Source organism: Suncus etruscus, chromosome 1, assembly GCF_024139225.1.
Source record: "Suncus etruscus isolate mSunEtr1 chromosome 1, mSunEtr1.pri.cur, whole genome shotgun sequence".
NCBI lineage: Eukaryota > Metazoa > Chordata > Mammalia > Eulipotyphla > Soricidae > Suncus > Suncus etruscus.
Genome location: NC_064848.1, coordinates 113,928,748 through 113,951,560, shown reverse-complemented (window position 1 = coordinate 113,951,560; position 22,813 = coordinate 113,928,748). Strand labels below are relative to the sequence as shown.

The following is a 22,813-nucleotide window of genomic DNA, read 5'->3' as shown; positions in this document are numbered from 1 at the left end:
ATTTCTTTGTTGTGGGGTAGATATTGAAGTAGTTGTCTATTTTTTTTTTCAATTACATATTTACTTTTTCTTTCTTCTTTCTCTTTGCGCCTTGTCATATTTCCTATCTCAAGACCATGGCAACTATGTGGTGCATATTTCTAGTGCTGTAGTGCTCACTGGATATCTTATTTGATTTCTCTTTTTGAACTGTTGTGGTGTTTCACCTTCTTCTTTTCCCCATCGTTCCTCAAAACAAGGATGAGAGCCTCTAGAATGACTCTGCTCATAGTCTGCATAGTCAATTTTTACCCCCTTATAATACCTTTCTCTTCCTCAAACAAAACCACATAACTTGAGCTTTCTAGTCCCGCCTCCCAATTAGAGGGGGCAGTAATGGAGGCACCAAGACCAAACAGTTATAAGATCACTAAGTAATACTAAACACAGAAGGGACCACGCATTCTAGCAGCCCCTGGGAGGGGGGAGAGTGGAGGATATGGGAGGCAGGATGGGAACAGTTGTGGGAGGACAATTGGTGGTGGGAATTCCCCTGATTCAAAGTAAATATGTACCTGGAATATTACTGTGAACGATATGTAAGCCACTATAATTAAAATAAAATTATATTAAAAAAAAGAAAATAATCAGAAGAAGGCCAGAGTGGTGGTACAAGTGGTAGGGCATTTGCCTTGTACACGCTAACCTAGGACAGACCTCGATTTGATCCCCTGTCATCCCATATGGTCCCCCAAGCCAGGAGTAACCTCTAAGCATCACCAGGTGTGACCCCCCCCAAAAAAAAAATCAGAAGAAATATATAACATTTTAAAACTGTTGTTAAAAATTTATTCATTTATTTCTTGGTTTTTGGGCTGCTCCCACCAGTGCATAGGAATTATTTATAACTCAGGAATCTTGGTGGGATTCTGGGGATCAAATCTGCGTCAACTTACTATTTTTCAATCTATTTGTCTGAAGGATAAATTAAGATACATGGATATATTAGATTTATCTTGATCATAGACCACCTTCAGCTCAGGGTCTGATTCACTTGCCATGTTCGAACCAATATATACAGGATAAAAATGTACATATATGGAACATCTTTCAGTTAAAAATGTATGCCAGACGGGGCCGAAGTTATGGTACAGTGGATAGGGTACTTGCTTGTCACACTGTCATTCTAGGTTCAATCCCCAGCATCCCATACCATCCTCCGAAAACCAGCAGGAATAAGACTTGAGCACCTTTATGTATGACTCAAAAAGGGGCAGGTGGGAAATATCAGAATCAGCTATCTGCCTGCAATTTAAAGTTTGTATTAAGTTATAACTTAAATCACACGTAAGGGTTATTCTAGAATATCTACATCAAATACTTTCTTCAAACGGAGAGTTGCCGTGCATAATTCTACAGTTGTAGTCTTTCAGAGATGTTGCTTATAGGATTGAGAAAAATTGGTTATTTGACATAGATTCTTAGGGTTCTAGGTATAATAGTGATTATGGTTGAAGTGTCACGTTCTTTAGGAGATTGGTTAAGGTTTGATTCCCACTGAACTCCCAGACAGGAAAGGCAGTTCTCATTGCCCTGTCTGATTAGGTCAGGGAGAACAGTTCCAGTTGTAGAGATCCCCAGAAAATAATTTACACAGTAAAAGGTACAAGAATGGGTTCAGGAAATCCAGTGCTTGAGCAAGGCATTCAAACCACAAAAACTTTCTGCTCCTAAGATGGAGTGCAGCTCAGTGGAAGAAGACAGAAGAATAAGCCCCAGCCTTCCGCAGACCCTTGCTTTTTTTTGGGTGGGGTGGGGATCACACCCGGCAGCACTCAGGGGTTACTCCTGGCTCTATGCTCAGAAGTCTATGCTCCTGGCAGGCTCAGGGGACCATATGGGATGCCAAGATTCGAACCACTGACCTTATGCATGCAAAGCAAACGCCTTATCTCTATGCTATCTCTCTGCCCCAGACCCTTGCTTTTATTGACAAGAATCAGGTATAACCCTAGGATAGAAGTAGAATACCAAGTAAGAAATAATCCAATATACTATCACCAGGTCACATCCTAGGATTGGGTACAATAATTGATTAGGGTAGGATCAATAACAAAGCAATGGTTTGGTTTGTAATTGGTTTGGCATTTGGTTCATAATTCTTCAGTCAGAAAAAGTGTCACTCCTGTTGGGTTCAGGGGACCATTGAGATTTGAGGTTCAGCTTCATGCAAAATACATGCGTTCATCTCACCTGTAGTCTCTAGTCCTTCATTTCAGGTCTTGATTTTTTTTTTAGGATGCATATATTTTTTAAAATAATTTTTATTTTGACCAAAGTTGATTACAAATATTTCACAGTAATATTTTAGGTACATAGTGACATTGAATCAGGGGCATTCCCACCACCAATGTTGTCCTCCCTCCATCCCTGTTCCCAGCATGCATCCCATATCCTCCTCATTTGCCCCCCAGGCTGCTAGTATAAGTGGTCCCCTCTGGGTATTGATTTTGTTGTCATTGGCTTTAGATTTGGTGTTGATCATTTTTTATTTTTACTCAATGTTCATATGACTGTTTGGTCTTGGTACCCTCCATTATTTCCCCCTCAATTTGTGAGGCAGAACAAGATGGTTCAAGTTATGTGGTTCTGTTAGAAGGAAAGAAAAAAAGTGGGGGTGGGGGCAAAATCAAACAAGCAAAAAATGGGAGGAGTCCTTCCAGAAGCTATACATATCAATTTAAGAGAATAAAGGGAGAAAGGAAGAAAAACATAACAACAATACAGAAAAAAAAAAAAAAAAAAAAAAAAACGAAAAGCACCAAGCACCTCAGCAATAAAGACAACAACCAACAATAACCACAGCCCCCAAATAAAAATAAAACAAAACAAAACAAAACAATAATAACAAAACAAAAAATTAATTGTGCTTTTCTCTCTCTCCCTCTCTCTCCTCCCCTCCCCTCTCCTCCCCTCCCCTCCCCTCTCCTCTCCTCTCCTCTCCCTCCCTCTCCCTCTCTCTCCCTCTCTCTCCTCTCCTCTCCTCCTCTCCTCTCCTCCTCCCCTCCCCTCCCCTCTCCTCCTCCCCTCCCCTCCCCTCCCCTCTCCTCTCCTCCCCTCCCCTCCCCTCTCCTCCCCTTCCCTCCCCTCTCCTCTCCTCTCCTCCCCTCCCCTCCCCTCCCCTCTCCTCCCCTCCCCTCCCCTCCCCTCCCCTCTCCTCTCCTCCCCTCTCCTCCCCTCTCCTCTCCTCCCCTCTCCTCTCCTCCCCTACCCTCCCCTCCCCTCTCCTCTCCTCTCCTCTCCTCCCCTCCCCCCTCTCTCTCCTCTCCTCCTCTCCTCCCCTCCCCCCCTCCCCCTCCCCTCCCCCCCTCCCCTCTCCTCTCCTCCCTTCCCCTCCCCTCTCCTTCCCCTCCCCTCCCCTCTCCTCCCCTCTCCTCTCCTCCCCTCCCCTCTCCTCTCTTCCCCTCCCCTCTCCTCTCTTCCCCTCTCCTCCCCTCTCCTCTCCTCTCCTCCCCTCCCCTCTCCTCCCCTCTCCTCCCCTCTCCTCCCCTCCCCTCCCCTCTCCTCCCCTCCCCTCTCCTCCCCGCCCCTCTCCTCTCCTCCCCTCCTCTCCCCTCCCCCTCCCCTCTCCTCCCCTCCCCTCCCCTCTCCCCCCCTCCTCTCCCCTCTCCTCTCCTCCCCTCTGCTCTCCTCTCCTCCCCTCTCTCTCTCCCTCCCTCTCCCTCCCTCTCTCTCTCCACTCTCTCTCTCTCCTCCCTCCCTCTCCTCCCCTCCCCTCTCCTCCCCTCCCCTCATCCTTCCCTCCCCTCCCCTCCCCTTCTCCTCTCCTCCCCTCCCCTCTCCTCTCCTCCCCTCCCCTCTCCTCCCCTCTCATCCCCTCTCCTCCCCTCCCCTCTCCTCCCCTCCCCTCCCCTCTCCTCTCCTCCCCTCCCCTCTCCTCCCCTCTCCTCCCCTCTCTCCTCCCTCTCCTCCCCTCCCCTCCCCTCTCCTCCCCACTCCTCCCCTCTCCTCCCCTTCTCCTCTCCCTCCCCTCCTCCTCTCCTCCCCTCCCCTCCCCTCTCCTCCCCTCCCCTCCCCTCCCCTCCCCTCTCCTCCCCTCCCCTCCCCTCTCCCCCCCTCCTCTCCCCTCCGCTCTCCTCCCCTCCGCTCTCCTCCCCTCCCCTCCCCTCCCCTCTCCTCTCCTCTCCACAGTAAATATTGGAGAGACTAGAAAGGAAATTTCCTTGGCCTAACAGATACAGGGTTTCTCCTTGAAGTATACTGTCATGGGAATAACTCCAGGCTCCGTATGTGCTCTTTTACTCTTCCCTAGGTCCTTTTGTGGTGTCTGGAAACTTTCCGCTCAGTGGTGGATGATAAAATCAGGCCTCGGTAACTAGAGATTTTGGTATTTGCACAGATCATAGGATGGAGCCTAGGATGGAGTCTTTATGATTCTAGAAGTTCATCACTGTTGTTTTAATCAGTCTTCTGTAGTTGGTGGTCTTGGTTTTTGCACTGATCCTAGGACGAAGCCTAGGATAGAGTCTTTCATTATGTTTCTAGAAGTTCTACTCAGTTGCAGTTGTCTCAGTCAAACCTCTGGAATTAGAGATCTTGATTGTTGTACTTATTGTAGGCCAAAGCCTAGACTAGGTTTTTTCTTATTGGTCCCAGGATAGGTTCTGCTCAGTCATGGTTGTCAAGTTCAGTCTTCTGTAGTTAGCTGTTGCAAATCAGTCCTTTATGGGGCTGATTGATGGAGGGATGGATGATGAGGTCTTTCTCCTCCAGCTCGGAGCACGCGTCTGCCACCCTGTTCAGCCAGCGGTTCTGAGGTGAATGCGGCGGGTATAAAGCTAACAGGCAGTCAGGCTTTTGAAGATAGCAGCTTTATTCCATGTATAAGGCTGAAGCCAAAAGCCACAGAATCAGCCCCAGAAAAAAGCCCCAGCCTTCTCCAGACCCTTGCTTTTATACATCTTAATCAGGTACCACCCTAGGGTGGGAGCAGAATGCCAGGTCACACCCTAGGGTAGGGCACAATCAATCAGGGTAGGATCAGTAACATAATAATCCCATGGAGGGGCTGGCATGGTGGTGCTATAGAGGTAAGGTGTCTGCCTTGCCAGCGCTAGCCTAGGACCGATTGCAGTTCGATCCCCGGTGTCCCATATGGTTCCCTAAGCCAGGAGCGACTTCTGAGCGCATAGCCAGGAGGAACCCCTGAGTGTCACAGGGTGTGGACCGGAAAAAAAATAATCCCATGGAAATATTTACATACACAACAGTTAGCGATCTTGGCTTTTGCACAGATCCAAGGATGATGTGTATTCTGATTTCATTTTATTGTTAAGTGGTGAGATAAGACAGCCTACTCTTAGATCTAGTTGTTAACATTTCCTCATTGTCAGGATGTCATATCAGAACTGGAGCAAGTTGGTGTCAGAGCAGTATTAAGAATGTCCCAGAGGGAGTTTGGTTCCTGGAGCTGTTGTGGAGAACTGTGTCAGTTCTATGTCTGAGATCTAGGGTTTGGGTTGGACAGTTGCTGTCTAATTACATGGGCCCCATGACATATGTTAAAGGTGGGAGGCGCCATTGTATTGTAAAATGTATGAGTTTTTTTATGTTGATTTTTTTTTTAATTCTATGGTTTTCATCAAGTTGTTAGCCTTGTTAAGATTATTGCCTTTTTGGTAAAATTAGAATAATACATAATTTGTGGTTTTCATTGTAAATTTTTTTTTGTTTGTTTTGTTTTTTTGGGCCACACCTGGCGGTGCTCAGGGCTTTCTCCTGGCTGTCTGCTCAGAAATAGCTCCTGGCAGGCACGGGGGACCATATGGGACACCGGGATTCGAACCAACCACCTTTGGTCCTGGATCGGCTGCTTGCAAGGCAAACGCCACTGTGCTATCTCTCCGGGCCCGGTTTTCATTGTAAATTTTATTACTGAAGGACTACAAGGGGCCAGAAATAAACCTCATATGCTTAGCATGGACAAGGCCCTGGACATTGCTTCCCAGCCTCCCTTATACCTCTGGGTGTTTCTTTTCAGCTTTTCTTTTATACTATACAACTGATACAGCATCCAGCATAGTGGCCAGCACAAAACTTCCTTCATTCTGAGCACTTTAGGGTTTGTCGTTCCACCTCTGTCACTTTTTCATATAGTAGGTGATCCAGAAATATTTTTGAAAGGCTGTTTTTCCTGAAACAAAAGATATTTTTCTCACTTACATGTAACTGAATCATTTGTGGTTTAATGGTTTTATATATATGTAATATGTATATTTTTAATCAATCCCTTGATCAGTTCTTAGCTCTCATATAGTCCTGCTGACCTTGGCTCTTGGTGCTATAGTTTGAAAGCCCAACCTGACCAGACATGTGCCTGTTCTCATGTCCTCACTCAGAGCCTGGAGTCTTGTGGTTGTCTTGTCTCCATCCCCAGCTTCTTCTCACCGTTTTACTGACGAGTTCTGCTAATCCTGAGTTGTATTTTATGTCTGTCTTTATTTCTAAAATAAATCAAGGTAAAGATTACTTGTGTTGGCAATATTTGATATATATATCAAATGTGTGTATATCTATATATATCTATATCTATATCTATATATATCTATATCTATATCTATATATATATATATACATATACATATACATATATAGGGAGAGGTGGGCATTGAAGTTCTGCCAGAGGTGATAACTCCTTAAATGCCTTGCTCTTTTTATTTTTTGGTTTTGGCCCACATCTGGTGATCTTCAGTGCTCAGTTCTGGCTCTGCACTCAGGGATCACTCTTTGTAGGCTCGAGACCATATGAGATGCAGAAGATCAAATCTGGGTTAACTTTGTGTGAAGCAAGCACTCTATTGTATTATCTCTCCAGTCTTATCCGTACTGTTTTTTTAAATGAGGCTCTGACTTTGATGTGTAATTGAGGGTTGTTGTTTTATTTTTTATTTTATTTATTTATTTGTTTATTTTTTGGATTTTGGGCTACACCAGGAGATGCTCAGGGGTTAATCCTGGTGATGCACTCAGAAATCGCTCCTGACTTAGGGGACTATATGGGATGCCAGGGAATCGAATCGGTTCATCCTAAGTTACCACGTGCAAGGCAAGCACCTTACTGCTTGTGCCACCACTATGGCCCTTGATGTTTTATTCTTAAAGCTTTATGGTTTATTTCTTTTCCATGTAAAAAATCCTTGCAGGGGCTGGAGAGATAGCGTGGAGGTAGGCCATTTGCCTTGCATACAGAAGGATGGTAGTTGGAATCCCGGCATCCTGTATGGTCCCCCGAGCCTGCCAGGAGTGGTTTCTGAGCATAGAGCTAGAAGTAACCCCTGAGTGCTGCCAGGTGTGACCCAAAAACAAAGAAAAAAAAAATCCTTGCAAAAGAAGTCATTTCTTGCAGTCTTATTAAGCTATCTGATGACAACTGTGATTTAAGTAACTATCTTTGCTATGATACTGGAAAAGTTATATAGATTGTCATGTCCCTGGAGTTTTAGTCTTACTTTTTTTTTATTTTGTTTATTTATTTTTGGTACCTTATCAGATGGTACTCAAGCCTCACTTTTGGTTCTTACCTCAGGATCTTAATGTCAGGCATCGGGATCTTACGTAATTCTGGGGGATAAAATCTGTATTGGCTTCTTGCAAGAAAATTTTCTTCTGTATTATCTCTGTGGCCCTGTCCTAAAATTTTATTGTTTTTATTAAAACATTTTTCAGTGTTTGGTTTGCTTTTATTACTCAGTGCTTACTCCTGGCAAGCTCATGGAATTATACTGAATTCTGAGGATCGTACCTATTTCTACTGTGTGTAGGCAAATGCCCTACTGCTGTGCTATCACTCTGGCGCCTGCATTACAATTTTATTTATTATGTCAAGAGTGTTAATCTCTGTAGTTTACATTACACAGAAGATAAAACGCCTGCCCAGGAGCTTGGGCTAGAGCTAATGTAGTAGGACATGCACCTCACATGTACAAGATCCTCTGTTCCATTAGAATTGCTAGATCTGAGCAGCACTGAACCGCTGTTTTCAAGCACCAGTAGCTGGTTGTCACCAGGAGTGATCTTGGACACCCTGGTTCTTATTTATTAAAAAGAACTTTGCTTTGGTCACACAGTTACTCTGGTGAACCAAGGTCTGAAATTAAGTGGTGCAACTCAGTTTCTAAGTAGGAAATGTCTACATTGGGATGCTTTGGATCATTTTCAGAACATTTCTTTGTAAAATGTAAGCAGTCATTTTTCTCTGATAATTGTTTCCTTAAAAGTGGAACCAACTTGGGGCCGGGCGGTGGCGCTGGAGGTAAGGTAAGCCTTACCTGCGCTAGCCTAGGAGACGGACCGCGGTTCGATCCCCCGGCGTCCCATATGGTCCCCCAAGCCAGGAGCGACTTCTGAGCGCATAGCCAGGAGTAACCCCTGAGCGTCACCGGGTGTGGCCCAAAAACCAAAAAAAAAAAAAAAAGTGGAACCAACTGTCAATTATGGTTACAACGTACAGGACCTGTGAGATTGCTTGATGGGTTGGAGTTACCTGCTTGATGCAGACAGCCTGAATTTGATCCCTAGCACTTTCCTGGCCCCTGAACATCACCAAGATTGACTTCATAGTGTAGAATCTCGTAGAGCCTGGAGAAGACAGTGAGCACTTCCAGGCATGACCCAAAAAATAAGTAACAAGGCAAAACCAGGGGCCGGAGCGGTGGTGCACCAGTAGGGCATTTGCCTTGCATGTGGCTGACCTAAGATAGACTGTGGTTCAATTCCCTGGCTTCCCATATGGTCTCCTGAGCCAGGAGTGATTTCTGAGCGCAGAGCTGTAAGTAGCCACTAAGCGTCACCAGGTTTGGCCCAAAAGAAACTGAAAACAAACAAACAAACAAATTCAAGACAAAACCATTACATTGTTTTGTGAGAGAAAACTTGGCTTTGGGGCAGTTTTTTGTGTTCCATATTCTGTGCACCTGGGCTTCAACTTGGATCCGCCTCAGGCTAGGTGTTACACACAAAGCACACAAACACACACACTATATGTTCCTCATCTCCTCACACAACCATACCTCTATCTCATACCATCTCTCAACCTTGAGAAAAAAAATCAACACACACACACCCATCTCTCAACCTTAGGAAAAAAAATTATGTGCTACTATATGTAGTCAGTAGAACTTTATTAACTTGTGCCTTGTTCAGGAATGATAGATAGCTTAGTGGGTGGAGTACATGCTTTGCATATTGAGCACCCTGGGTACCATCTGTTCCTCTCAGTACAAAGTAAGGGGTAGTCCTAACATACTTCTGAATGCTGTCCCCCCACTCCCGCCTCCAAACAAGACAACAAAAATATAAAACTACCCAGTGCTTTTGCAAACCCCCCTGTAGGCTCTTGGACTCTTCTTGTTCCTGTGGTCCTGCCCTGGCTTGTTGATGCTCTCTGTTATCACAGGATTATTTCTCTACATTTATTTAGTTCCAGTTTTTGTTATTGTACTGGTCCTAGTTCTCAGGGAATTTGTTATCATTGAGCCAGTATTGTTCAACTTTAAAGCAAAAGATTAATTTTAAATCTGTAAACATTTTTAGATGCTTGGATTTGTTTAGTGTGGTGTACATATGGTTCTGTAATAACTTGGCATTCCTCAGAATATCGCCTCCCTAATGCAACTCCAACATGGTTAAGGCGCCTCTTTATAATGGTGGGAGACTCTTAACTTACCATTTTGTGCATTTATTTTTCAAACTCCATCTAGAAGCACAGCTGCTTTCTCTTTAGTTGATTTGAATAGGGTACAGAAAGCTATTTCAGGGCAGAGAATATGAGATTATAAGACCACTGAAACCCTTGAAGTTATTTCATACAGTTTTTAGTTCTGTTTCACCTCACGCTTGTCAGAAGGCACCTTATGTTTCTTAGCAAGGAAGAGTGATTCAGCAGGGTTGTTTGCTTTTATAGTTGCAAAGTTTCTAGGAGTGAAGTGAGTCCCTTTGGTATTATACTACATGTTCAAAAAAGTTGCTTTCCCACCCCCATGAGCTTCCTGTTGGTTTTAACCATGGTATTACATTTGCAGGGATTTTGAAACCAGAAGTGACCCGAGTGCCCATACTCAGTGTCCTTTGTTCCACAGTGAGGGATGGTCGTGGCAAGAAAGCTCCCATCATGTAACCACTCATAAAATAATGGGGGTAGAGAGATATTCTTCTAAGTCATGGGTTTGCTTGTAATCACCTACCCCAGCATTGACCCTCAGCATCACATAGTCTCTTCAGATTTGTCCTAAGCACTTTGATGATCTCTAAGGAAGCAGGATACAGCCCAAAACATCACCATCAGTAATAGAAAGATTGCCCTCTTTCTGATTCTCTTTGCCATTAATAATTTTAGGGAGACTCTCGAGTGTTGAACCACCTTTAAGAGCATTCTTTGCATTCGCAACTTATCCCTTATATTTGCAAAATTAAAGAATTCAAACTGTTGGAGAGTAGCAGGTTTACTGTTGACACAGTAATAGATTGTCTTTGTCATGGACTACAAAGAAATCATAGTGACTTTTTTTTTTGGGGGGGGGGGGTCCACACCCGGCAGTGCTCAAGGGTTACTCCTGGCTCCATGCTCAGAAATCACTCCTGGCAGGCGGGGGGGGGGGGGGCATATGGGATGCCGGGATTTGAACCAATGACCTTCTGCATAAAAGGCAAACGCCTTACCTCCATGCTACTCCGTCCCCATAGTGACTTTTTGATCCAGCCCTTTTCATTATAGGTGAATTTGAGGTCAGAGTAAAGGACTTGTTTTGCACCATAGCTAGTACCTGAAACTGGGACTCCATCGCTGACCTGCAAGCTTGACAAGACTGTAGTAAGCCAGTCTCGCACCTTGGAGGGTGTAATCTGCAGCTTCAGAGTGGAAGGTGGCCCTGGTCTTCCATTATTAGACCATTGTCTCTGATGGCAACTGGAGATTGGCACTCAGTATAGACAAGGGATCTCTGTAGCTCTGCTGCCTCCTGCTGGTGAGAAAGGTATTTTTTTTTTAAAGGCAATTCACTAATGAAGACTGAGGGGCAGTTAATTAAGGCCTCTTGTGGACCTTTTTCATGTCTTGTAAGAAGAAATCTGGCCTGGTTGTGAAGCCTGATTCATTTGTTATTTGCATAGTTTCTAGTTATTTTTCACAAATTATAGTTAATCTTTAATCGAGTATTAGTTTGCCCATCATTGTTTGATTTTCTAGTGTAATTGATTTCTTTAAGCTTTACTGGCTGAGAACAGAAATAAATGCCTGTTTTAAAAATAAAACTATTTCTGGGCTGGAGAGATAGGACAAAAGTAAGATATTTGGGGGCCAGAGGGGAGGGATAGCATGGAGGTAGGGCATTTGCCTTGCATGCAGGACAGTGGTTCAAATCCCAGCATCTCATATTGTCCCCGAGCCTGCCAGGAACAATTTCTGAGCATAGAGCCAGGAGTAACTTCGAGCGCTGCTGGGTGTGAACCAACCCCCCCACCCAAAGTAAGATGTTTGCCCTGTTTAAGGCTGATCCATGTTCAATTCCCGGCATCCTATATAGTAATCCTGAACACTGCCGGGTGTGGCCCAAAAACCAAAACCAAAATAAAAATAAAAATATTTTTTATATTGCAACAAAATAATTGTAAGTTCAAAATTAGCAAATTCACAATTTTTTTCCACCGCCGGGTGTGGCCCAAAAACCAAAAAAAAAAAATTCAAATTTTTAAGTCAATTTCAATACATGTCTTCTGACTTATTTTGGCTCTTCCATTTATTTTGAGGTTTCGATAGGTTTGTTTTTGGTTGGGACCACATCTGGTGGTACTCAGGGGTTACTCTTGGCTTTGTATTCAGGGATTATGCTCCTGTTTGCATGGGCATGGTAGACTATTTGGGAGGCCAAAGATGGATTAATGGCACGCAAAGGAAGTGCTCTGCCTACTGTAATGTTGCTCCAGCCCCTCTTCCATTTATTTCGAAGAACTTGAGGTGTTTGGGCTTGTTATATTTTGATATTTGCTGTTATTGTTTTGCCTTTTTTATTTGTTTTTTAATCAAGTGCTTTGGACCCAGATCAGGGCCTCACACATTTGAGGTATGTGCTCTGACATTTAGTAAAATTCCTTTCCACACCTTGTTTGAGAGTTTTGCATTGGAAAAAAATTTTTTTTTGTTTTGGGGTCACATCTGGCAGTGCTCAGGGATACACCTGGCTCTACGCTCAGAAATCACTCCTGGCAAGCTTGGGGTGCTGGGATTCGAACCACCATCCTTTTGTAAGGCAAACACCCTACCTCCATGCTATCTCTCCAGCCCCTGGAAAAAATTTTTTACAAAAATTTGGACCAGGGGCTGGAGAGAGAGCACAGTGATAGGGTATTTGCCTTGTGTACTCAGGATGGACCTGGTTCAATTCCCAGCATCCCATATGGTCCCCAAGCCTGCAGGAGAGATTTCTGAGTGCAGTTAGGAGTAACCTGAGTGCCGCTGCATGTGGCCCAAAACATCAATCAATCAATCAATCAAGTTAAAAAAAATTTTTTTTTTTTTTGGTTTTTGGGTCACACCCGGCAGTGCTCAGGGGTTACTCCTGGTTCTACGCTCAGAAATCGCTCCTGGCAGGCTCAGGGGACCATATGGGATGCCGGGATTCGAACCACTGACCTTCTGCATGAGAGGCAAATGCATTACCTCCATGCTATATCTACGGCCCCTAAAATTTTTTTTGGACCATACTGGTTGGTTAGGGTTTATTTTCTGGCTCTGTGCTCAAGAACTACCCCAGGTAGAGTTTAGGGGACCATATGTGGGGCCAGGGATTGAACCAGGGTTAGCTAGTGCAGTATAAATTATTTTTTTGTTTTTCGGGCCACACCCATTTGATGCTCAGGGGTTACTCCTGGCTAAGCGTTCAGAAATTGCCCCTGGCTTAAGGGGACCATATGGGACGCGGGGGGATCGAACCTTGGTCCTTCCTTGGCTAGCGTTTGCAAGGCAGACACCTTACCTCTAGCGCCACCTCGCCGGCCCCGTAAATTATTTTTAATTCTATTATTTCTAACAGCTGTTTTCCCCCAATTCATTTTTACAGATTTTCTTTTTTTTTTTTTTTTTTTTTTTTTTTGTTTTTGGGTCACACCCGGCAGTGCTCAGGGGTTACTCCTGGCTGTCTGCTCAGAAACAGCTCCTGGCAGGCACGGGGGACCATATGGGACACCGGGATTCGAACCAACCACCTTTGGTCCTGGATCGGCTGCTTGCAAGGCAAACACCGCTGTGCTATCTCTCCGGGCCCTTTTTTCTTTTTTTTTTTTTTTTTTTTTTTTTTTACATTTTTACAGATTTAAGAAGTCTTGTTCCTATAGCCTAAATGCATTGTCAGTGAATGGTTTAATATTCCACTGAGTCCCAGGGTTGTGTTTTAACATTGCACTGAATCTTTTCTCTTAATAGTTTCTTTTCTTTGATTTGCTTTATATTAATCAACCCACTTAATTTGTCCCTGTGGTAAACTCTTAATGTGTTCATTGTCAGATAGTATAAGCTTGTGCTTTATCAGGAAAATCAGTCTGGTTGAGTTCAGTAGCCAATATTTTAAAAATCTGGAACCTTGGTCCAGAGATCTAGTATAAGGCATTAATTTTTGTATATGAGTGTCCTGATTCTGTGCTCAGAGGACTGTATGGAATGCCAGGCACTGAACACAGGTTGGCTGCATGCATGGCAAAAGTCCTACCTGCTGTACTATTGTACTGAACTGTCGTTAGAATCTTTTATCATGGTTGTTCAAATATCAAAATTTTTTATGTTTTGGTAATTCTCCTTTCTTGCAATGTTTAAAATGAATGTCCAGGGCCAGATAGTACAGTTGGGAGTAAACTTGCCCTGCACTCATTTGACCCTCTTTTGATCCCTGGCACCACACAACAGTGGTGCCTAAGTCTGTCAGGAGTAAGCACTGAACATTGCTGCTTGTGGCCTAAAAACTGAAAAATAAATAAAATGTTCAACAGTATCCTTTACAAAAATGTAGAACACTGAGCTGTCTACTTCAGACCTTATAAGTTGACTAAAATACACAAGACAGAAAACCATGTGAATAAGTATCCATTGATAGTGGGAATGTATTTTTATTTTTATTTTATTTTATTTTATTTTATTTATTTATTTATTTTGGGTCACACCCGGCAGTGCTCAGGGGCTACTCCTGGCTCTATGCTCAGAAATCGCCCCTGGCAGGCTCGGTGGACCATATGGGATGCCAGGATTCAAACCACCGTCCTTCTGTATGCAAGGCAATCATCTTACCGCTGTGCTATCTCTTCGGCCCCTGGAAATGTATTTTATAAAATAGTTCAGAAGTTCATCAAAGAGCCAAACCTAGAGATATTGATGACCCAAGAAAGAAATACCTGTATCTACTCGAAATGCTCATCACAGCATCGTTGGGAAAATTGGGAAAAACCCAAGAGTGCTTTGGGCAAATAAGTGGCTAAACATAATCCAGTTGATCCATATTTGTTATTAAGTAAAGGAAGTACTGAGATTTATTTTCATAGACAGCCCCTGCTGTGCCAGTCATAAAAGGTGATTTTGTTTGATTTCATTTATGTAACTAACCGGCTCAGTCTCAGCAAGTCTGTAGTGAGAGAAAGTAGATGAGGGGTTGTTTCAGGTCAGAGGAGGAGGATAAAAGTGAGTGGGCATTGTGTTCCTTTTTTTTTTTTTTTTTTTTTTTGGTTTTTGGGTCACACCCAGCGGTTCTCAGAGGTTACTCCTGGCTGTCTGCTCAGAAATAGCTCCTGGGAGGCACAGGGGACCATATGGGACACCGGGATTCGAACCAACCACCTTTGGTCCTGGATCGGCTGCTTGCAAGGCAAACACCGCTGTGCTATCTCTCCGGGCCCGCATTGTGTTCCTTTTTAAGTGTGATGAAAAAGTTCTAAATTAACAGGGCTGGCTGAATGTCTAAAAACCTTGAATTATGCAACAAATAGGATGAATTGTATGGTATATAAATTATAGCTCAGATTTTTTTTTTGTTTGTTTTTTGTTTTTTTTTTTTTTGGTTTTTGGGTCACACCCGGTGACGCTCAGGGGTTACTCCTGGCTATGTGCTCAGAAGTTGCTCCTGGCGTGGGGGACCATATGGGACGCCGGGGGATCGAACCGCGGTCCGTCCTAGGCTAGCGCAGGTAAGGCAGGCACCTTACCTTTAGCGCTACCGCCCGGCCCAGCTCAGATTTTTTTATATGAAACACTTCATGAATTTGCGTGTCATCCTTGCGAAGGGACCGTGCTAATCTACTCTGTATCATTCCAATTTCAGTATATGTGCTGCTGAAGCAAGCACAGCTCAGATTTTTTAATTTAAAAAAATATATATAGCTGGGCCCGGAGAGATAGCACAGTGGCGTTTGCCTTGCAAGCAGCCGATCCAGGACCTAAGGTGGTTGGTTCGAATCCCGGTGTCCCATATGGTCCCCCGTGCCTGCCAGGAGCTGTTTCTGAGCAGACAGCCAGGAGTAACCCCTGAGAAATGCCGGGTTTGGCCCAACCCCCCCCAAATATATATATATATATATATATATATATATATATATCAATTAATTTGCCTCCACGAGCATAAATTATCTGAATAATAATTCACATCCAACGTTTGTGAGAAATAGCTGGATTCCTAAGGGGCCTGGTAGCGAGGGTATCTTGACTCAGTCATACCCTTTTGTGTCTATTGTATTTTGTACATTGTGATCTTTTACCCAGTTTGTAAATAAATGTTGGATAACAGAAGTACTTTTATCCATTTCTTAATTTTCTGTGACCAGGTTCTTCAGGGGTTAGATTATCTACACAGTAAGTGCAAGATTATTCATACTGACATAAAGCCAGAAAACATCTTGATGTGTGTAGATGATGCCTATGTGAGAAGAATGGCAGCTGAGGCCACCGAATGGCAGAAAGCAGGTGCTCCTCCTCCTTCAGGGTCCGCAGGTGAGGATGCAAGTCAGCTTAATTGACATGCATGTTTGAAAAACCATTCACAGTTGCCTACTGGCAGGAATTGAGGTAAAATGTATCTATACTTTTTGGTGTGTGCAGAGCTGGAGAGCTGCCTTTTTATGCTTGTTGACATCCTGGCTTATGCTCCCAGGAATTACCTTCTGGTCATGCTTGAGGGTCTGTATGAGATACCAAGGGAAATTAAGCTTGGGCCAGCCACATACAATACAGAGCACCTTACCCACTAAACCCTCTCTCTGGCCCTTTGCACATCCACAGTTGGCTGAAGCCTTAATCAATCTCTTAGATTCATTTCAGCTGAATTTATTTACTTAAATTAGATAAACAAGAGAGATAATCTTGTAAGCTAAAAATGTTTATTTTATTATAATAATATTCCCCTGTGTGTATGTGTGAACGCTTCAGTTCTTTGACATGATCAGGGGTTATTTTGGTAAATGAATAACTAGGTAATTTTTGTTGCAGAAGAGATTGAACTACAGCTATCCTGTACAGAGAATTGAATTACTACTTCAACAGTTTTTGAAGTTAGGTTGCCAATTAAGTACAGTAATTAGTTTATTTCATAATCAAATCACACACACACACAAAAACACACACACACCACACACACACTCTTCTATTTTCGACTAACCTGTATTTTGTTTTGTTTTGGTTTTTAGTGAGTACTGCTCCACAACAAAAACCTGTAAGTAGTCACAAACACCGATATTCACCTTAATGTCAAATGTGAACACTCATGCTTATATCATTAAATGCTTCTTACAGGTAGCGTTGCATTTAAGGTGGGATTGGTTATAGGTTTTTGTTTTGTTTTGTTTTGTTTTGTTTGTTTTTTGGGTGGCCACAGTGACGCTCAGAAGGGTTACTCCTAGCTATGTCTCAGAAATCACTCCAGGCTTGGGGGACCATATTAGGATGCTGGGGGATCGATCCACAATCCATCCTAGGCTAGTGCCAGCAAGGCAAACACCTTAACCACTCCGTGCCACCACTACTCCGGCCCCTGGTTGTAGTTTTTATTGTTTGATTTCTCCATGTGCTGCAAATATTGTGATGTTTTCAAACATAAAATATAAAATGTTCTCAATTGCTGTTTTTAGATACATTTATATATTGTTTTGGTGAGTTGAATTTAATTTTTTATGATTAGTGCAGTGGACATTGTTTCAAGTCTCTGTCTTTATTTTTTCTCTGCCCTGATGGGTGCATTTCATTATCTTTTTTTTTTTGTTTTGTTTTGTTTTGTTTTTTTGGGCCACACCCTGTGACGCTCAGGGGTTACTCCCTGACTATGTGCTCAGAAGTTGCTCCTGGCTTCTGGGGGACCATATGGGACGCCGGGGGATCGAGACCACGGTCCGTCTAGGCTAGCGCAGGCAAGGCAGGCACCTTACCTCCAGCGCCACGCCCGTCCCCCGCATTTACATTATCTTGTCATCTGTGAGATGATGGAGATCAGAATTGGAGTGTGATCATTCCAAAATTACTTTATATTTTGTTCAATTTGGCTTCTGGGTTTTTTATTTAAAACTGTTTGATTTTTTAATTTTAACCAGTAGTTAAATAGTGGAAAAAATTTACTTGTTTTGTGTTTCTGTCTATCAGCTCACTAAGTTCAATAAAACAAGGTGCTGCATGAAATTAAAATTCTATTCCAATAGATATAAGCCTGCCTTAGAATCTTTATCTGCAGAAATCCTATCTCTGTATGGGGGATAACACTTTTTATATATATAACTATGTCTCTCTGTATATATGTGTGTAATAAGTATATGTGAGTGTGTTGTGCCATGCAACACACACCACTTCACACATATAGAGTGTGTGCACTCAAGAGCCAGCTTGCATGAACATGGATACCTACATGTTTAAAAAAGCTATTTGAATCAAAATAATTTGACAAGAAAATTCAGTTTAGGAATTAGTAAAATAGAGACCTCTTTTGGACAGGCATTTCTGTAGGTAGAATAGAAGGCAATAAAGAGGAAGGAATTTTGTTATTTTACTTATGGACAGTCGCTTAGAAAACTTGCAAGAGGTGCTTTTTGTTTATAGCAAGAGTATCTTAGCATACTTAGTTCTTTTTTTCTTTTTTTCCTTTCACATACTTAGTTCTTTGTGATCTAAATGAAAGAGATTTCCTGCATTTAAGTAGTAGTCCTTGGAAGGCAGGATCTAACAGTACTTTCATTCATTGAAATGAGACAGAGTTTGTTCATGGTGGTTTAAATTAATCCTAGCCACAAGGTGATATTATGTCTGAGCTCATGATTTTAATTGACTGACTGGAAAATATACCTGGGGCAAATATATATATTTACCACATGGTCCTCATTGATTCTATTGTTCGATGCTTAAAAAAGGATGTAGCTGACCTTTGGTATTTTCTTAACACATTGTAGATAGGAAAAATATCAAAAAACAAGAAGAAAAAACTGAAAAAGAAGCAGAAAAGGCATAGCTGAATTATTGGAAAAGCGCCTGCAGAAATAGAAGAATTAGAACGAGAAGCCGAAAGAAAAATAATAGAAGAAAACGTCCCATTGGATGTCGCCTCAAACGAGCAGGATGGTGAATACTGCCCAGACAGGTGAAACTGAAAACAGCAAGAATTAGAGGAGGCAGCCAAGGCAGAGACGGGCTAATGACGCAAATGGTCAGTAAGAGCAGACCATGGACTGCCCAAAGGGACCCGGGAGTTTCTTTCCAAGGGACCCATTCGGTCTCCAGAGACAGGCATGATGAAGATTCTCTTTCTTCTAGAGAACATTTCTGACAGTAGTATGATATTTTAGAAACTGGCTTTAATATTTTTTGGTTGTTTTTGTTGTCACATCTGGCAATACCTGAGCTTACTCCTGCTTTGCTCTTAGGGATCATTCCTGATGTGCTTGGGGATGACAGGGATGGAGCCCATGTTGTTAGTTGTGTATAAAGTTGAAGTACCTACCCACTGTACTGTTGCTGCAACCCAGAAATTCTTTTTAATGGGCAATTCCTGATAAAAAGCCTGTCCTTTTATGATCAGGAATTGTTCTTTATTTTGTAGATTAACTTTTTACTTAACAGTTAGCCTTTTATTTACAGAAGCCTTTTCTGAAATTGTTAGAGGTTAAATGGAAGTATAGGTTTTTTTTTTTATTTTTTTTGGAAATAAGAATGAGCCCATTACGGGAGCCTGGAGAGATAGCATGGAGTAAGGCATTGGGCCTTTCATGCCATGGAGGTCATCGGTTCGAATCCCGGCGTCCCATAGGTCCCCCGTAGCCTTCCAGGAGCAATTTGTGAGCCTGGCACACCAGGTATAACCCCTGAGCACTGCTGGTGGACCCAAAAAACCACAAAAAAAAAAAAAAAAAAAAAAAAACAGAGTCAATTATGGACTGGAGCGTCAGCACAAGAGGTAGAGCATTTGCCTTGTATGCAGCTGACCCAGGACGGACCCAGGTTCAGTTCCCAGGTTCAGGAGTGACTCCTGAATGCTGCTGGGTGTAGCCCAAAAGCCCCCCTATCCCCCCCAAAAAAAAGAAGAGCCCTAGCTACAGAATAGCAGTACTAAGGTGTTTGCCTTGCACTTGGCCAATACAGGACGGACCCTGGTTCAAATCCGGCGACCTATATGGTCCCCAGAGCCTGCCAGGAGTAACCCCTGAGTACTGCCGGGTGTGACCCAACAACCAAAAAAATAAAATAAAATAAATAAATAAATAAATAAATAAAAGAAGAAGAATGAGCCAGGTATTTAATAGGAGGAAAACTTACAGATTTTTATCTTGGGAGTCAGAGTTTTTGCTGTGTAGTCTATATACTAAGTGGGCCAGGAGGAATAACTAGCCCATCGTAGGAAGCTTGCCACAAATAGCAGGGAAGTGCAGTTAGGGCATAAAAGAGACCAACCACTATGACAATAATAGTTGGAAATGATCACTTTGGACAAGAACTAGGTGCTGATAGGAGGTAAAATTATATGCATGACACTCCTTCAGTGATAATATTACAAACAACAGTATCTAAAAGGAGAGGGGTGAGAGGGGAAGTAAATGTTTGCCATAGTGACAGATGGGACATAGAGTAGGGGAGAAAAATTGGCAATATTGATGGCAGGAAATGTGCACAGGTGAAGAGATGGGTGTTGAACATTGCATTACTAAAACTCATTCATGAAGAGCTTTGTAATTGTATCTCTCATGGTACTTCAATTGAAAATATTAATTAAAAATAAAATAAATAAAATATGTTGTTGATGGAGAGAAGTACTTAGTGGCATTAAGGAGACTATTGAGTTCTAATTTTTAACCCATCATTTTTTAAGTTGAAACTGGGGATCAAGAGAAAGAAGACACTGAGAAAGAAAACACTGAGAAAGATGAAGATGATGTTGAACAGGAACTTGGAAACATAGACCCTACGTGGATTGAGTCCCCCAAAACCAATGGCCATATTGAGAATGGGCCATTCTTACTGGAACAACAGCTGGATGATGAAGATGATGAAGAGGAAGATTGCCCCAATCCTGAGGAATTTGATGAGCCAAATGCAGAGAGTGATTATACATATAGCAGCTCCTATGAACAATTCAATGGTGAATTGCCAAATGGACAACATAAAATCCCCGAGTCACAGTTTCCAGAGTTTTCTCCATCATTGTTCTCTGGGCCCTTAGAACCCGTGGCCTGTGGCTCTGCTCTTTCTGAGGGATCCCCACTTACAGAACACGAAGGTAGTCCGTCCCATGACCGAAGCAGGACAGTCTCAGCCTCCAGTACTGGGGAGTTGCCAAAAAGTGAGTGTCTTTCCTCTGAGTGCTTGTGTGTGGTTCCAGAGCTACAGCCATTGGCAGATGCCATGTAGGGAGTTAGCTCGAGGTGTTAGAGTCATGTAGGTTTGCATTGACTATATATTTTTTTTTAAAAAAACACTCTCAGGTTTGTGAGTGAAATAATGCAATTAAAAAAAGCTTTCTGGGGCCAGAGAGAGTGTGCAGCAAGTAGGGTGCTTGTTTGATCTCCCACAACATATATGGTTCCCTAAGCCTGCCAGGAAAACTACCTGAGTGTAGAACCAGAAGTAACCCCTGATTATAACTGGATGTGGCAATTAAAAAAATTTTTTTTCTCTCAACACCTATTTCTGATCCTATCTTACTTTCCTTGATTAGACAATGATATCAAACATTTGAATAAGCTTTCCAAGTCTTGCAGTCTACACCTGTGGTTGTTTAGAATGTTGTTTTGTTTTGTTTTGTTTTGGGGTTACATGGTCCTTGGGGCTTACTCCTGGCTCTTGTCTGAGCTCGGAGAATTATTCCTTACAGTGCTTGGGAGACCATATGATGCTGGGGACCAAATCTAAGTCTGCTATATGCGAGGCAAGCACTCTACCCATTGTACTACCTCTCTGACCCTCTGTTGATAGTCTTATTAGTTTAGGTGTTTAGTTATGAAAAACTGTGCCTGCTCCTTGTCCACTGTGTTAGAATGGTCTTATCTTCCTATTTGTTTTTGATGGTAGGGTTCTGCAACTTTCAAAGAATTTTAGAGGAAGCAGAATGGATTTAAATGCACTGGTGAGATATTCCAAATCTTATTTTGAGAGTGAAAGCCATATCATGCACACAAGGGACTTTAGCAAGCAAAAACTGGACATTCTAATTGTTGTCCAGCATGGCTATAATGAGAATTCTCCTCTCTTGCTACTGATGAGCGTGTGTTACACATTGCAGGAAAATTGATGTTAGCCCATGAATCCCTGCAGCACCTTTTCCTAATTCTGGGAGTCCAGCAGGGCTGCTTTTTTCAGCAATAATGAATCATCTTCAGCCTATGGGTCCTTACTTGGGAAAGACTTTTACCCTCCTGTGCCCTTTTTACTGACTGCACCAGAGACAGGTTTAAAATTTCTATATAAAATGCTTTCACGTGGTCTCAAGCTCATGTGAGGAAAAAGCACCTCTGCATTTCTACTTTGGTCTTAGATATATCACTCCCACAGTACTTCTGGCTCCTGTCACCAAAAATGTGTGTTGCTTTTTCCCCCTGCTATTATCATATAGTTCTGTTATGTCAGCTAATTTTCCTGCCTTTAAATTTAATTTGTCAAGACTCCTCAGGGTATGAGTTCCTACAAATACCTGCTCAGGCCAGTGGACAGTTCCTGTTGTCACCTGTTCTTCTGACAAGTCGGTTTAAGTCAGAAGGTCCCCTGGCATCTCAGATTTGATTTATGTGTTTGAGCACCCTATGTAGGAAATGGAGCACAGGAAAAGCATTTAGTTTTATTAGATCCCTGACTTAGTAAAACACCTATTGTGCAGAGAGAAAGGATAACAATGGGATAAGGTATTGAAAAGGGTGAGGAACTGTCTTCCTCTTTTTCAGGGCATTCTTCCCCACACACTCAATTTCTCCATGGCACAGACCCATGCATTCTCTCTTCCTTTTACAAAACACTTTTTATCATGTCTGAGTAACTCATAGCTCTAAAAAAATGTTTTGGGGACTGGGGTGATAGCATAGCGAGTAAGATATTTGCCTTACACGCAACTGACCTAGCATCCCATATGGTCCCTGAACCTGCCTGGTGTAGCCAGGTGGTAGTTGTGCTAGTGTGGGTCAATACAGTATTAGGAATTGAAGCTAAGGCTCCAATTGTACATGTTCTTTCACTTGAGCCATAGCCCTGGCCCCTAAAGCTCTTCCACCCCTGCCTCCACTGCAGAGTTGTCCCAAAGTTAGTGTCTGTGAAATATTCAAGTTTTGGTGCCTATGTTCTTTTAACACAACT

General features: G+C 42.8%; 2 protein-coding genes and 1 non-coding gene across 3 annotated transcripts in view; 1 reads left to right on the top strand and 2 right to left on the bottom strand.

Annotated features, from left to right (window-relative positions):
• Positions 1–22,813, bottom strand: part of LOC126022747 (small nuclear ribonucleoprotein E) — a 417,272-nt gene that overhangs the window by 37,883 nt on the left and 356,576 nt on the right. The window lies entirely within an intron of this gene.
• The window catches only part of SRPK2 (SRSF protein kinase 2), a 175,496-nt gene that overhangs the window by 123,308 nt on the left and 29,375 nt on the right, over positions 1–22,813 (top strand). The window contains 4 exon segments of the mRNA XM_049783866.1: positions 15,832–15,997; positions 16,690–16,715; positions 18,433–18,670; positions 20,343–20,813. Of these exon segments, the coding sequence (XP_049639823.1) occupies positions 15,832–15,997; positions 16,690–16,715; positions 18,433–18,670; positions 20,343–20,813 (901 nt within the window).
• On the bottom strand, positions 15,250–15,356 carry LOC126027932 (U6 spliceosomal RNA). The gene has a single exon (XR_007502352.1). It is a non-coding gene; the product is annotated as a U6 spliceosomal RNA (small nuclear RNA).